At 39.7% G+C, this 14,488-nt stretch overlaps 1 protein-coding gene across 8 annotated transcripts in view; it reads left to right on the forward strand.

The window, feature by feature from the left end:
- The window catches only part of Adgb (androglobin), a 118,595-nt gene extending 105,884 nt beyond the window's left edge, over positions 1 to 12,711 (forward strand). For 4 of the 8 annotated variants that reach the window (XM_075949071.1, XM_075949067.1, XM_075949080.1 and 1 more), the window contains 6 exons: positions 582 to 761; positions 1,628 to 1,739; positions 3,953 to 4,213; positions 7,887 to 7,977; positions 8,638 to 8,821; positions 12,327 to 12,711. In XM_075949071.1, the coding sequence (XP_075805186.1) occupies positions 582 to 761; positions 1,628 to 1,739; positions 3,953 to 4,213; positions 7,887 to 7,977; positions 8,638 to 8,821; positions 12,327 to 12,515 (1,017 nt within the window). In that variant the 3' untranslated portion in view covers positions 12,516 to 12,711. Of the gene's footprint in view, positions 1 to 581; positions 762 to 1,627; positions 1,740 to 3,930; positions 4,214 to 7,886; positions 7,979 to 8,637; positions 8,822 to 12,326 lie in introns of those variants that run through there. The other 4 variants (XM_075949057.1, XM_075949096.1, XM_075949089.1 and 1 more) reach the window with 3 other exon arrangements.
- Positions 12,712 to 14,488: the final 1,777 nt, after the last annotated feature.

Genomic DNA, 14,488 nt, shown 5'->3' on the forward strand with positions numbered 1-14,488 from the left:
TCTGCTGAGACATCACCTCAATTCCGAAGGCACAAGTCATAATTATACAATCCATTGGCTTCTTCAAGTATATACACCGTGTAACTGAAGGTAAAAGTTGTATACTATGTTCAGAAGCTATTGGGGCCCATTTTGTCACACCTGTACCAGAGCGCCAGAGAGAACTCGCCACTTGCTTTCAGTCACCATGCTACTTCTGCCTGTCACAGAAGTCAAGCAAGTGCCTCACCCAAGCGGAACTGCTTGGTGTTATTCATTGTACTAAAATGTATGCCTGTAGGATTCTTCCACGTGGTGGTGTACGACAGTCTTGATTTTTTGTTCAGTGCTCAGCAGACAGCATAGGAACAGCTGTAAGGTGGTCACTCACCAGCTGATAAACCTTCATGCTGTTTCCTTTATTTGCTAAGGCTGCTGTGCAAATGAGCACTGGGCACTCTTACATAAGTCTTGTGCAAATTATGGTTTGATGTCTCTACGGTAAGTAGCTAACAGTGAAATCGCATTTTAGGCAGTGAATCCTAGAACCCTCCTAGGAGAGAAAAGCATTCCTTTTATAAAACTTTTTTTTCTCCCCCTAGCCAATACCCACTGCTCACTCTCAGCAAGAAGATCCAAACAAGCCCTACTGGGTTTTGAGGCTGGTTTCTGAACACAGTGACTCAGACTATGTGGATGTGAAAAAGGACACGGATCGGTTGGATGAAATACGAGCCTTGAAGCAAGCTTGGGAGGCCGCTGAACCAGGGAGGGCTATCAAGGTCACGTGCCGGAAAGGCCGTTCTTATTCTTCCTGAGTAGATGTGGTCTGAGACATGAGCGCTGTCTCAGCCACACGGGATTTCTCTTAGGTGTGGGATTTGGAATTGGATCAGATACTAGCTGAATTGTGACATGAGGTGTGCCAAACTATGGGGCTCCTCCTCCACCCCCTCGTTTTTACATAGCCGAGCAGGGCTGGGTCCACAGGTGCCCTGAAAAGCCTCAAGTGTTTTCCTACGAGGATCAGCTTTAGAATAAAAAGTATGTGCTGCCCTCTGGTGGAATTTCAGTGCCTGTGTCACCTTTCTCTTATGCAGTGGTTCTCAACCTTCCTAGTGCTGTGACCCCTTAGTAAGGCTCCTTTACATTGTGGTGGCCCCCAATCATAAAATTATTTTCTTTGCTACTTCCATAACTGTAATTTTTTTACTATTATTAACCATAATGCAATTTTATTGGAGATAGAGTTTGTCAAAGGGGTAGTGACCCATAGGTTGAGAACCACCATGTTATAGTGAACCAGTTATTTTACCTGCAGTGTTCCTTTTCCTAATTCACGGTAAACGAGGCAGATAAAAAATTATTCTTAAACAACTGGATTTAAGATAACATTCTTTGTATATTAGCTTAGGATGGTGGGTCACGCTCTTTCTCTTCCTTGTTCTCTGTCGTAATCTACAGACTGATGAAATCACAGAGGGCTCTGGATTTTAGTCGAGTTAGTGAGGAGTGGGCCTGGTCTAAACTACCTTATTTGGGTTTCCTCCTTAATCTTCTGTATTCTCTGAGCACATCAGCTTGCTTCCGTCCACTCTGCTTGCTGCTTTTCAATGAGCACACAGGCTGAATGATGTCTGTCTTCCAGGCTGCACAGGCCCGTTTGAAGTACCTCAACCGGTTCATCAAGAAACCATCTGATGTCCCCGGCCAAGAAACTTTGTCTGCAAGCCAGACTCAAATTAAAACCACAGATGAAGGTCAGTGGAGGCCACCCAACTTTCCAGGCATTTGGCAGGGTCTCCTTAGTGACAAGGAATTCTTTCAGAGTTTCTGGTACTCAGGATGGTGAAAGGCCATGGGGCTTCACATCAGGACACTAACAGCCTTCTGATTATCAAACCTCTTGTACTTTCTCTTCTAAGACTCACATGCCCATTCTCCACACATGAGCGGAGGTGATTTTCCCTACTTAAGCAAAGTTGAAGGATATGGTACGGTGGCACTCACCTGAAATCCCAGCATTTGGGAGGTAAAGGCAGGAGGCTCAGAAGTTCATGCTTACCCTCAGCTATAGAGTGGATTCAGGGCCAGCCTGGGCTACAGGAGAGTCTGTCTTGAAAAGGAAAAAAAAAGATAAGGAAAAGATGGAAGCAGAGAGGAAATGAGGTGGTTACTCAATGTGATGGTAGTCATGTGGAATTGGAGGCAGTCCTATTACTGCCATAAATCTGGCACCTTCTTAAGAAGAATAAAAAAAATAATAAGATAGTCATAATGAAGATAACTACTTATATGGAACGTTTGTCATGGCTTGGAAACTTGCATTTCTTAAATTACAGTTGACCCTAGTGTCCAAAGGTTATCACTCCCAAGACCTACAATGTCTATTAAAATGCACAGGCATTCTAGACCCTTCTAGGACATGGAGATGTCTTTGCATTTAATCTATGCACATTTTCCTGCATGCTTTAAATTATCATAATTCTTATAATCATAATCCAATCTAAGTGCTTATAAGTAGTTGTTATGCTATATCATTTAGAAAATATAAAGGCAAACAATGTGTATATATATTTTTGTATATGTGTATGTTCATCACCAGTAAAACTAACATAGAACCAACTACGCAGTAGATAACAAAATAACGTTTTTCAACTACATATTTCAAATTGTTTAGTACTTATTATGCTATGTGTTTGTGCATGTGCATGCTGTAAGGATGGTCGCCACACTACATATATAGAGGGCGGACAATTTTGCTAGTCAGTTTTCTCCTCTACATGGACCCCAGGAGTTGAACTCAGATCACTAGACTTACATAGCAAGCATTACTTTAACCTCGTGGGCATCTGTCATCCTTTAACCATATATGTTTAAAATGCTGTATTAATTCATTAATTTTTATGTTTTTTATGTTACGTATGTGTGTTTTTTCCTGCATGTATGTTTACATACCACAAGTGTGTCTGGTGTTCAAGGAGGCCAGAAGACATCATCAGATCTCCTGAAACTAGAGCTATAGCCAGTTGCCATATGGGTGCTGGAATTCAAATATGGGACTTCTAGAAAAGCACCTAGTGCTCTTAAACTCTGAGCCATTTCTCCAGCCCTGCCTTAACAAATTCTTGATTAGTGGTTAGTTGACTAAATCCATGGATACAAAGCCCAGTGATACAGAAGACAAACTATATTTTATTTGGCATTTATACACCAACTAATTGATGTACTTCTTGATCTCCAAGGTAGAGAAAATCTCAATAATATTTCTACATTCATGAGAAACAAGAGACCCTGCAAGCATGCAGACCTGGCCCTCCTTTGAACCATTTGTCTTCTCATACATGCCCAACTATATCCAAGTACCACTGCTCTAAACTTATATAGAGGCAGAAGCAAATCACATCCCAAATGCTGCATTTCATTCAAATTAGAATATAATGCAAAGTAAATCACCTACAATGGATGAATAAATAGGAGAAGAGTGCATGGTTAGCATGAAATTTAGGGTTGGTTATTACGGTTTCTTCATGGCCTAGAAGTCACTCTTAGAATCACTACTAAGGAAAATCCTCCTAGCTTTAGGATCTTCACAAGTAAGAACCCCCTTCAATTTTATTTTAAGAAAATGTAATGCCAAGTCTTACTAGTCCCTTCCCAAAGTGCCTTGCCTATGTACAGTGGTTCTAATACTTAAAACCTCACTTCTGTCAATATTGTCCCAGTTTCTAAAAGCTTCTGATTGTATGTGGCTTTCATATTCCAAGAGGTTGCCAGGCTCACCATACACTCATGCCTATACTAGTCATATCATGCTTTGACATCCTGATGCTGCAGGTTAGACACTGCAAAGCTATGAAATTGTGTCCCCCAAATCTGAGCTCCTAGAAACAAGCCTTGTTAGATTTGTTTTGCAAGTGACTTCGCGGAGTGCAAGTTATTCTTTTTCAGGAACGTATACATTATGCTATAGGAGAAGTAGCAGGAGGAGCTGGGAAAGACGCAGATACCAAAGAAGTGCCACCACATGCAGCAGGAAGTGCGCTGTTGAAGAAAGAAGACATCAAAGAAGTGCCACCATCTACAACACCTTCAGGAGGAAGTTTGCTTTGGAAGAAGTGGCAGCTGTCCAAGAACATCAAGGATCTGTCAAAGTCTACAGGCAGTGATAGCAAAACATCTGTAACAGGGAAGGAAGAGAAAGAGCAGAGCGCACCACCTAAGGAGACTGTTGGTGAGTTCTGATCTGGCTGGTAAGGTAAGATGGACACTTGACTTTGAAACAGCAGTATACACAGATTATAACACACAAAATAGAAAACAAGTGCATCTGTCACAGCTGGCATCATAGCACGGCTCCCCGGGATATTAATCTAGAGTTCTCGCATCGTAGCAAGACCTATAGTAAATGCTGGAATTAGAAAAAATACTATCGACTAAGAATTCTTTATCCAGTAAAAACCATTGTTAAAAACAAGTCAAAATGGGAGTACAGTTATAGTTTAGTGGTAGAACTCTTGCCTAGCACATGCGAAGTTCCAAGTTCAATTTAAAGCACTGAAAAAAAAAACACACTTAAAAAAAGAAGAAGTGATTAAGGAAAAACAGGTACATCTTCCTGAAGACAAACACCAATAGATGTGAGTCTAGAACAGATGGTTTAAAATAAGTGTCTGGATTAAGATAAAATGACCCCAGAAAGTAATTCAGATCCACAAGAAAAGCTCATTATGTAGGTATATGTTTGAAGAAATCAGATTCCTATTTCCAAATTTTTAATTGATTTGAAAGTAATTGTAAAATTGTACTGGTTGGCTTCTGACACAAAAGCAAGGTGCCAATAATAGTATAAATGGTGGCTGAGGAAAAGGAGCTGTATAAGAAAAATGTATTATCTCTTGCTTTCACAAATACCAATGTGATCCAAATAGTGGGAAATGCAAATGTTTATTATAAAAACCATTCTCAAAGAAATGAAAATGGTAGCATAACATAGTGAAACCATCAAACATGGCCAAGGCTAAGAGGGGAGTCTTTAAGAATGAACGCCACCTTCAAAAAAGTACAATCGCTACAGCTCATGGAGCTGAAGTACTGAGAACAAAGCCAGCTCAAATTTAGAAGGAAAGAAGTAAAAACCAGAGCAGAAATAAATGAATTAGAGACTGAAAATCAAAATATGAATGAATACCTACACTTGACTTTAAAAAGGAGGGGGAGGACTCAAATAAGCAAAAATAGGATGTGGAAAGAAAGACATTAAAATTACAGCAGAGAAATACAAAAATGGTGTTAGCGATTATTATGAACAACTGTTTGCCAGCAGTGACCTAAAATAGATAGGCAAGTTTCTGGACACGCAACTTACAGAGATGATGAGGGCCTGGGCTGGGAGACAGCTCAGTAGCTAAGTACTTGCTATGGAGCAGAAGGACCCGAGTTCAGGTCTGCCCCTCACGTGCATGGCAACTTGGAAACATGTGGATCCCTGAGTTCACTGACCAGTGAGTCTACTGAAACAATGAGCTCTGGACTTAGCAAGTGACCATGTCTCCAAAGGTAAGGTGGACAGCCATAGTGGAAGCCGCCTGTTGAAGAAGTTTCTGTATGCTCCCCCCCCCACACACACACGCACCACACAATTTAAAATAAAACAAATCTGTAAAAGCCCTGACAAAGCAAATACAACAACACATTAAAAATATTATTCACTATGATCAAGTTGGATTCACACCAAAGATGTAAATATAATTCAAAAGATCATTAAATTGGATATGCCACATAAACAGAATAAAGGGCAAGAACTCAGGGAGGCTGGGCCAAAGTCAGTCTGTCAATCAGAAACTTGGTCCTGTGATAACTAAGCAACCCATACAGGGTTTCACTGATCCATGCATGAGGATGAATGCCTGGTGGCCTAATTCACTAGCTCTAGAAATTCTGTATAGGTATATTTTGTCTGTAAACATTTTTTTCTAATATTGGTAAGATTTGTTATTCTTCCTCTTGCCCAGTTGTTCTGGTAAGCCCTTGCAGACTATGTTGAATGAAAGTGATGAATGTAAGCATCCTTGTCTTATTCCAGACCTTAAAGATATTTCTTGACTTTTTTTTTTCTGTTCAGTAATACTAGAATTGGTATCCATATGACCTATGTCTTACTTGAGAAATGCCCCATGAAGTAAGAAAAGGCAAGCAAAGGAGGCAATCAGGGAAGACGACATACTTTGCAATGACAACACCATTACTTTCTGGAAAGCCATCAGTAGGATCAGTAGTTGAGTGGCGGTGAATGAGAGAAAAAGCAGCCGTGCCTGGAGCCTTTCTGGGTCAGAGAATGTTCTCTCAATGATATCTCAATCCACGGCTCCATATAGTTATCCAAACCCATACAATATTCCCGACCTAGAGTAAACACTAAAGTAAACAATGGTGTTTGGGAGATGGTGGCCCTTGGGAAATATCAACAATGGGGGAAGTTGTGCATGCATTGGAGAAGGGTTAAACTGAGTAACTCCAATAACGCTGTGATTCCAAAACTACTCTTAGAAATAAGAATTGAAAACATAGAGAATGAATTGGAAAGATTTTCTTCTTTGTAATTACAACTTTTATCACGATCTTAATCACAGTCACTTTGGGTAGAGGGCTAGAGTTGGGTTAGTGAGATAAAGTACCTGCTTGCCATGTAAGCCTGACCATCTGAGTTCACTGCCTTCCACATTAAAGCCAGTTGCGTTGTCATGCGTCTGTCCTCCTGGTGCTGCTGGAGATGGGAGGTGGGCATAGAACGGGTTGGAGGTTCGCTGGCCAGCTGGCCGTAGTGTGATGTACAGCAGCAGCAATAAGAAAAATCCCGCTTCACCAAGGTTGAAGGTGAGAGCTGACTCCCAAAAGCCATCCTCTGCTCCCCGCCCCGACTCCGCGCATGCACCGTATGCATGCTAGCACATCAAAAGAAAGAAAGAAAGAAAGAAAGAAAGAAAGAAAGAAAGAAAGAAAGAAAGAAAGAAAAACTTACTGTGGTTTGAAAATCCCTTAAGAGGTTAACTGCCATTATTTTACCTCGTGACCCAACTCATTCCTGCTTATAGGAGATGTTTAGGAAACAAACCTAGGTTGACCAATGTAGACTAAGGGCTCGCATGCCGGAGCTTCTGGGGGAAGGGACACTCTGACTATAGAAGGACAGGAACCGGTCTGAATTATGCAAATGTCTTAAAACTGGGTTTTTATGGTGATCCAAGAACCTACTAGATTTATTTTAAAAGTATTGCATGCATCCTTCAGATGAGGTAGGTTTTTTTGGTTTTTTTGCTTGAAAATGATGCTTTCTTTTTATTTTAAAGACATAGTGGTCTGGAAAAGTCAAAAGGTCATTATCATCCAAAGGTTAAAATTCTTTATTAAATCTGCTCATGTGGCTCCCTGTGGGTGCATGGAGTAAAAGTTGGTCCTTTGATCTTCAGTGTATTCATTTTATATATTGTTCAATCCAGAGGAAGGTGTAATAACGCGTCTTACGTACATTTAAATTCCAACTCCCATAGTGCTCAGCATGATTTTCAGACATTTTTCAAGCTCTTTCAATTTTGAATCATTTAATTTGCTTACAATGAAAGTTTGTAATTTAAATAAGAGGCTATTTTCCTTTCTCATTTAACTGCAAATAGGAAAGAATTTGTTACTATTCTGATGTTGCATATTCATATTTTTACATCTTTTACTTAGCTATAGACAAATTTACACAAAAGGATAAATATGAAATAAAATTCATAATGTTTTTCAAAAAATAATAACAAAAGTACAGGGTTGTTTCTTAGCAGAAAGCATTGTTTTCAACCAGAAGGAAATATAATAGCTATTTAGCTATTTACTTCTGGAAGCCTGTGTTTGCTTTCCAACAGTATCCCGTCCACGATCTCAGACAGTTCTGGAAACATCTCCACAACTCATTCGAAAAGCACTAGAATTTGTGGACTTCAGTCATTATGTACGGTGAGTTTTTAGCAAAAATGATTAATGCAGACAAGTGTGTTCATAAAATGTTAGATATAGCCCCAATTGGTAATTGCTAAGTAACTGAAAAGTTGAAATTAAATGCTTAATATGTCTTCATTTTGTTTGTCTTTAAAGCTACAAGATTATTCATCTTATATTTCTCAAATATTTTATTACACTGATTATCAACTCATTTAAGTGACTTTTGTAAAAAATTAATCTGAACCTACATAAAGTTCTCATAGTACCCATGACTATTATTTAATGAAGTTACATTTTCTTCAGAACTTAATAATAGGATTAATAGAGCCTGTTGCGCATGTTTGTGTTTGAGAATGTCATCACTCTTGTGAAATTGATAAATTTAGATGTAAAGCCCACACAATTCTCATAGTTTTGGAACCAGTTTCATAGTCACCTTATCTGATGATTTGTCTGACACTTCCCATCATATTCTCTGAAATATCAATGAGTCAATACACCGTACCTAACCCAATTTTTAAAAATTAATCTTTTATTCCACTAACTCTCATGTTTTGTTTGAATCAGCCCAGCTCACTGTTAACACAATTCTAAATTAATTTGCACTCTGAAGTATTATTTACTTTCAAACTCTCAAAAATGATGCTCTTATTTCATCTGACATTTGATATCAAGGAAAACAAGTGATGAGGCTGTGCTGCAAACAGAGGAACTGAACAAGCATCAAGCAATGCAGAAGGCAGAAGAAATCCACCAGTTCCGGCAGTATAGGTCCCGAATCCTTAGCATCAGAGACATTGATCAGGAAGAACGTCTTAAGCTAAAGAATCAGGTTCTAGAAACATATGGAGAGATGCGGGTAAGTATAGCAGCAACTCTGACCACATCTGTCAGGTTCCTTGGTAACAGGAAAAAGAAATCAAAGTTACACATCTGAGTAGAAAGAATTCATAGTATCAGACTCTAAAGTTCATCACCTCCCAGAAAGGCTGGGCATACATCCATATAACTCCTTTCACTCACCGCCTCCTTCAATCAGAATAGGAATTTATCTTAAGATGGAATAAATGTGAGCGAGGACCAAACACTATTTGTGAATGTATAAAATTACAGGGTGAACACTCGTGACCTGAGCTGAGACAGGCAGACACAATGCTGGCTGTGGAAAATGCTTTAGAATCTGCCTGTTTGCTCATAGCGTCTTCGCAGGATATCCCACAAGCCCAGCAGGCTGGCACCACGGATATTATGAAGTGAAAACAAAATGCGACAATGATAATTAGGCTTAAGGTTACAGATCAAAATTACAACTTTTCACTGTGGTAACCATTATCTCTGGGCCTCCCCCCCCCCGCCACACACACACACACACACACACACACACACACACACACACACACACACACGTCTGTAGCAGTGTAGAGGTGTTTTATGAAGACACCTCCAAAGAAAAGTTTTCTATGCAGTGGGAGACAGATTAATTGAAGACAAGACTATGACAGAAATGGAAAGATGCAGTAAATGTGGAAGAATGACTTCCATCTCTGATGACAGAGACTTATTGCTTTCTTCTCACTCCCCTAACACACATACACACACACAAATACACTCAAACATGCTGACACAAACACACACTCATACACTCACACACTGCACTGACATACAGACACACTCTTACACATACTACACCATACTCTTACACACAGAGATATAAGCAGACACATATATATGCATGTGCACATGGATGTGTGCACATGCACACACACACACACACACGACAGAGAGTTATAGAACTTTCTAAGTATTTTAGCCATAGTAATACTGGATCCTCCACCACAGTATTGCTTACTGATGTGGAGGAATCTGCTCGTTAGATATCTCTTTGTTTTGTTCAATAGGCATTTCAAACAAAAATCTCCAAATATTAATTGTAGCAATTTTAGCCCTCTCTCTCATTTCAGGACAAACATGTTACTTCACCATTGTCATCTTAGAAATTGACAATCGTAACTTCTCTTGTTCAGAGCAGAAACCTTTGAGACAGTCCTGCCTGTCAGTCTTCACCAGTGATCCATTATCAAAGCCCACGTAATCCACTTTGAGAATCTATTGGAAGCTCCGCTGCAGCCACTCTCTCTCTATCCAGTACCCCAGTGCAGACCATTGTGGTTTCTGGCCAGGGTCTTTCTACAGATCCCTCATTGATCTAGTTAGCTACTTCCACCTTTGTCGTTCTTTGATGTGGTCTGTCCTTAGCAGCCAGAGGGCTCTGTCATTCAGGATAAATTATTTTCTTCTGTGGTAACAATCAATCTCACCATTCCAGTGACTTATGCAGGATCTGCTAAACTTGTTTTCTTTAAAGGGGGGCGAAATTTTTTCCTCTGTGGGATCTTTGACTGTTTATCTATTTGTCCATCATATCTACTGCTTCTAGTTACTTCATCTCACCAATATTAACACATAATCAATGTTAATACTTAACCAAATGAGAATACACCAAATAAACAATACTTTATTAAAAAGCAAAACAAAACAGACAATAGTCAGATTTGCTCCAGAGACTTGAGCTCACCAAGCCCTGGCGTTTCTTATCCTAGGCACATGTCTAGTGCAGTGCAGTGGGTTCTGCAAATGTCTACTAAGACACTGAATGAGGCTGGAAGAGATTGTTTGTGGAAACTCTGCTGTGACCACATTGAACTGAGCATGGCAGTTGGGTCATGCCGCGTCTGTCCAGAATAGCAATTATTTCCATTCAAATTGTATTGGTTAAAGAAATCACACGTTTACTAAGAGCTTCAAAGATGGAGTCAACTTTGGTCGATTGTCCAACATAAAGAACTTTAAAACAATTACCTGGTTACTGTTACTTTGTTATAGTAAATCTATCAATCTAATATGGAGGGCCATGTTACCTTGAGCCTGAAAAAGAATGGGGAAATATTTTATTGATTGCACTAATGGTATGATCATGCCTGGTTTTGATTTTTTAAGTTATTTTCCTATTTTTAAGTTACTTATTGTTTAAAATGAAAGCTTAATATATTTATAATAAAATATGAATGCATTTTAAGCCTATCTCTTCTAGAGAACAGACTATAGATAAAAACAGCCTCGGTTCAGATTTGTTCTTATATTTTCAAAAGGAAAGAAAAGAAATTGTGTTTCATAAAGGAATTGGAATCAATGAATGACTGTTAAATTGCACAGATTCAATATAACAAAATACATTATCAGAAATAGGGAGTTTCAAGGTTATGGACTTAATTTCTGTGTTTAGAAGCCAAGCTATTGCAACAGGTAAGGATGTGTAGAGAAGAGAAACCCAAGAATAATACATTTCTTATCAAGCGGGAGAGAATAGCTCTCTCAAAACCCCTCAGATGTTTACTGGCATGTGTTCAACTGACTTGGTACACATCCTTAAGATGTTTGTATCTTGCTCACTCACTCTTTCCAATGTGCACTTACTGCTATCTTATGCCAGTGCACTTTGCTCTAGGAATCCAATTTTATGGAAGTTATAGTAAGTTTATTCCATCAAATGCATTGTGAAGTCTGATTCTGGCATCCAGCTATTCCAGCTTCTCAGTAAAATCATGCCCATTGCAGAACAGTGGGGAAAACACTCATAGAATTTAGCATGAAGAGAAAGCTGACATTTATAGAAAGTTTTCTTTATTCCAGTATTGCTCCATTAATCCTTATTATTCCACGGTATTGAGTTTGAAGAAGTCAACAACAGTGAGGCCTTTTCCATATTCAGAGAGGAAGGAGAAGATGAGGAAGCAGCAAGAGGCCCTGAGGATAGTTAGCGAGACTGAGGATGAGTCACTAATGTGACATCCAGTGAGCAGAGAGAGGTCAGCTGACCGCAGAAGAGACGGTTAAGTAGGAACAGAATCAAGAACTGATGTTGAATGTAGCTACACACTGGTGGCCGGATAACAGCTAGATAGTACTGTTATCTAGCACGCTGAGAATGAAAGAAAGATAGCAGGTTAACTGTTCTTACTCAGAAGGTCTGGGCACAGCCCTGGTATATCTTGTCAGAGTCAGAGCACAGGTGGGGCCTAGTAATCTCCCGAGCACAACTGCTGTGTGAAGGACAGCTGGGTTCTGAACTCATCTAAGGCAAAGTTCCACTACCAGAATCTCTACCAGTGTCTCTGCCATTTGTTTTTCACTTGCCTTGTATCACATATTCCTAAACATTCAAGGACAAACCTCACTCCCATCTTCAGTGAGTTTCCCCATTAATGTGTTAGCATGAGGACAAGATAAAGAAAATGTATTTATTTTCCTGCTGCTTATGCATCATTATCAGTGAGACTGATTGGCTTGGGTTTGTTTTGGAATAGGATTCAGTAGATGAAGCCCGGCAGAAGATCCTTGACATCCGGGAAGAATACAGAAACAAGTTACTGGAGGCTGAGCGCTTAAGGCTGGAGGCTTTGGCAGCCCAGGAGGCTGCAATAAAGGTGGAGTCAGAGAAGAAGTCTCCAGTTTCTGACTCACAGAAGAAGAAGAAGCCGGGAAAGAAAAAGTGACCGAGAGGTCCTGTGGCACTCTCTTCTGTAGTGGAAGGAGTGTTGAAGGCACTACCACTTTGCCTTTTGCTAAAACATAGAACAACTGAAACTGGAGAAAATGTTTCCCACTCAGTTTCTTCATTTAAATGTTCTAATTTCACTAAAATTGCTTTAAAAAAGGTTTAGATTGTAAATAAAATTGTGTTACATTTCGAATATTTTGTATTAAATTTGTGTGTGTGTGTAAGTGTGCACACCCATTGATATACATTTAGGGGTCAGAAACTCTTTTGGGGTGGTCTGTCTCTCCTTCCACCTTGTTTGAGGATGATATCTAGTTTTTGCTGCTATACTCCAAGCTTGTTAGTCCCCAGGCTTCTAGGTGAGCTAATTCTGTACTTACTCCCCATCTCACCATATGAACACCAGGCTTCTAGGTGAGCTAATTCTGTACTTACTCCCCATCTCACCATATGAACACCAGGCTTCTAGGTGAGCTAATTCTGTACTTACTCCCCATCTCACCATATGAACACCAGGATTGCCATGTGCTAACAAACATGACACACATATATTTCAGGAATTCCTACTCAAGTCATAGACTCCTGTAGCCACTGGTTTGGATCCACTGATACATCTTCCCAGCCCTGAATTTTAAATATTTTTATTTTTAATTATGTTTATATGTGTTTTTGTGTATGTCTGCATAAATGATCCACCTTCAGAGCCAAGAAGATTGCATCAGATTGCCTGGTGCTATGTGCCACCCCTTGTGGGTTCTGGGAGGTGATCTCAGGTGGTCTACAAACACAGCAAGCGCTCTTAAAGGCTATGCCATCTCTCCAGGCCCCTGAATTTTAATTGGTAGCAAAACAAGATCCTAAATGGGTCAAGAGGGTTATCTTTGAAAAAAATGAATGAAAATAAATATTCATTGTTTATTTCAAAAGTTTTATAAGATTAATAAGGACTCTTCATAATTGTACTATTTTTAATGCTGAAATTTAGTACAATGTATTAAGTAAAATGTTTCTAGTGCAACTGACAAGGTGTCAAGAATCATAGTGAGCATGATGACCTGGCAGAAGCCACAAACACAACCCTCTGTGATCTGTTGTGGGACAATGATCTGTACCCTGTCCCTTGTATTTTAAATCAACACTGATTGGCCAGTAGCCAGGCAGGAAGTATAGGTGCGATGACCAGGCAGGAAGTAGAGGTGGGGCAAAGAGAATTCTGGGAAGGGGAAAGTTCAGTTTGCAATTGTCACTCAGACAAAGAGCAAACAAGATGTGACTGCCTCGCCAGAAAAGTTACCAAGTTATGCGGCTAACACAGACAAAAATTATAGGCTAATATAGGTTATAAGAGTTAATAAGAAGCCTGATATACTAGGCCAATCAGCGTTTATCTAAAATACAAGTGACAAGGTACAGACCCCTGTCCCACAGCACTCTCGGTTGGTAGAGCATGAGACTCTTAATCTTAATGGAGCTTCAGACCCATCTGGTGAGAGTGGACCACTGAGGCTAGGAGAGCCATTGCAGCAGCTAGGGTCTGCATGGAAACATTATACTCTGTGTCTATACACTGACTGATTAGCAAATGTGTTTCCTTTCTTCCTTTATATTTATTATTTATTTACTTATTTTTACTTTTTACTAGGGTGTCCTAGGAGCCTACTCGTTCATTCCTGGCTGCTCAGACCTGAAATAATCACCCAGAAACTGTTTTAATTAAATCACTGCTTGACTCTTGTTACTTACTGGCTAGCTCTTACATCTAGAATTAATGCATTTCTATTTTTTTTATTTTAGCATGAGGCTGTGGCTTACCGGCAAGTTTCAGCGGTTGCTTGTGTCTTTCCCCTCTGGGAACTCCATGGCATTTCCCTGATTCTGCCTTTTTTTGTAACAGGAGAAGTAGGCTGCTTGTCATCCCGGCCGCTTGGTTATCTTACACCTGAAATAATCACACAGAAACTGTATTCA

The sequence above is a fragment of the Microtus pennsylvanicus genome, chromosome 1 (assembly GCF_037038515.1).
Source record: "Microtus pennsylvanicus isolate mMicPen1 chromosome 1, mMicPen1.hap1, whole genome shotgun sequence".
Taxonomy (NCBI): domain Eukaryota; kingdom Metazoa; phylum Chordata; class Mammalia; order Rodentia; family Cricetidae; genus Microtus; species Microtus pennsylvanicus.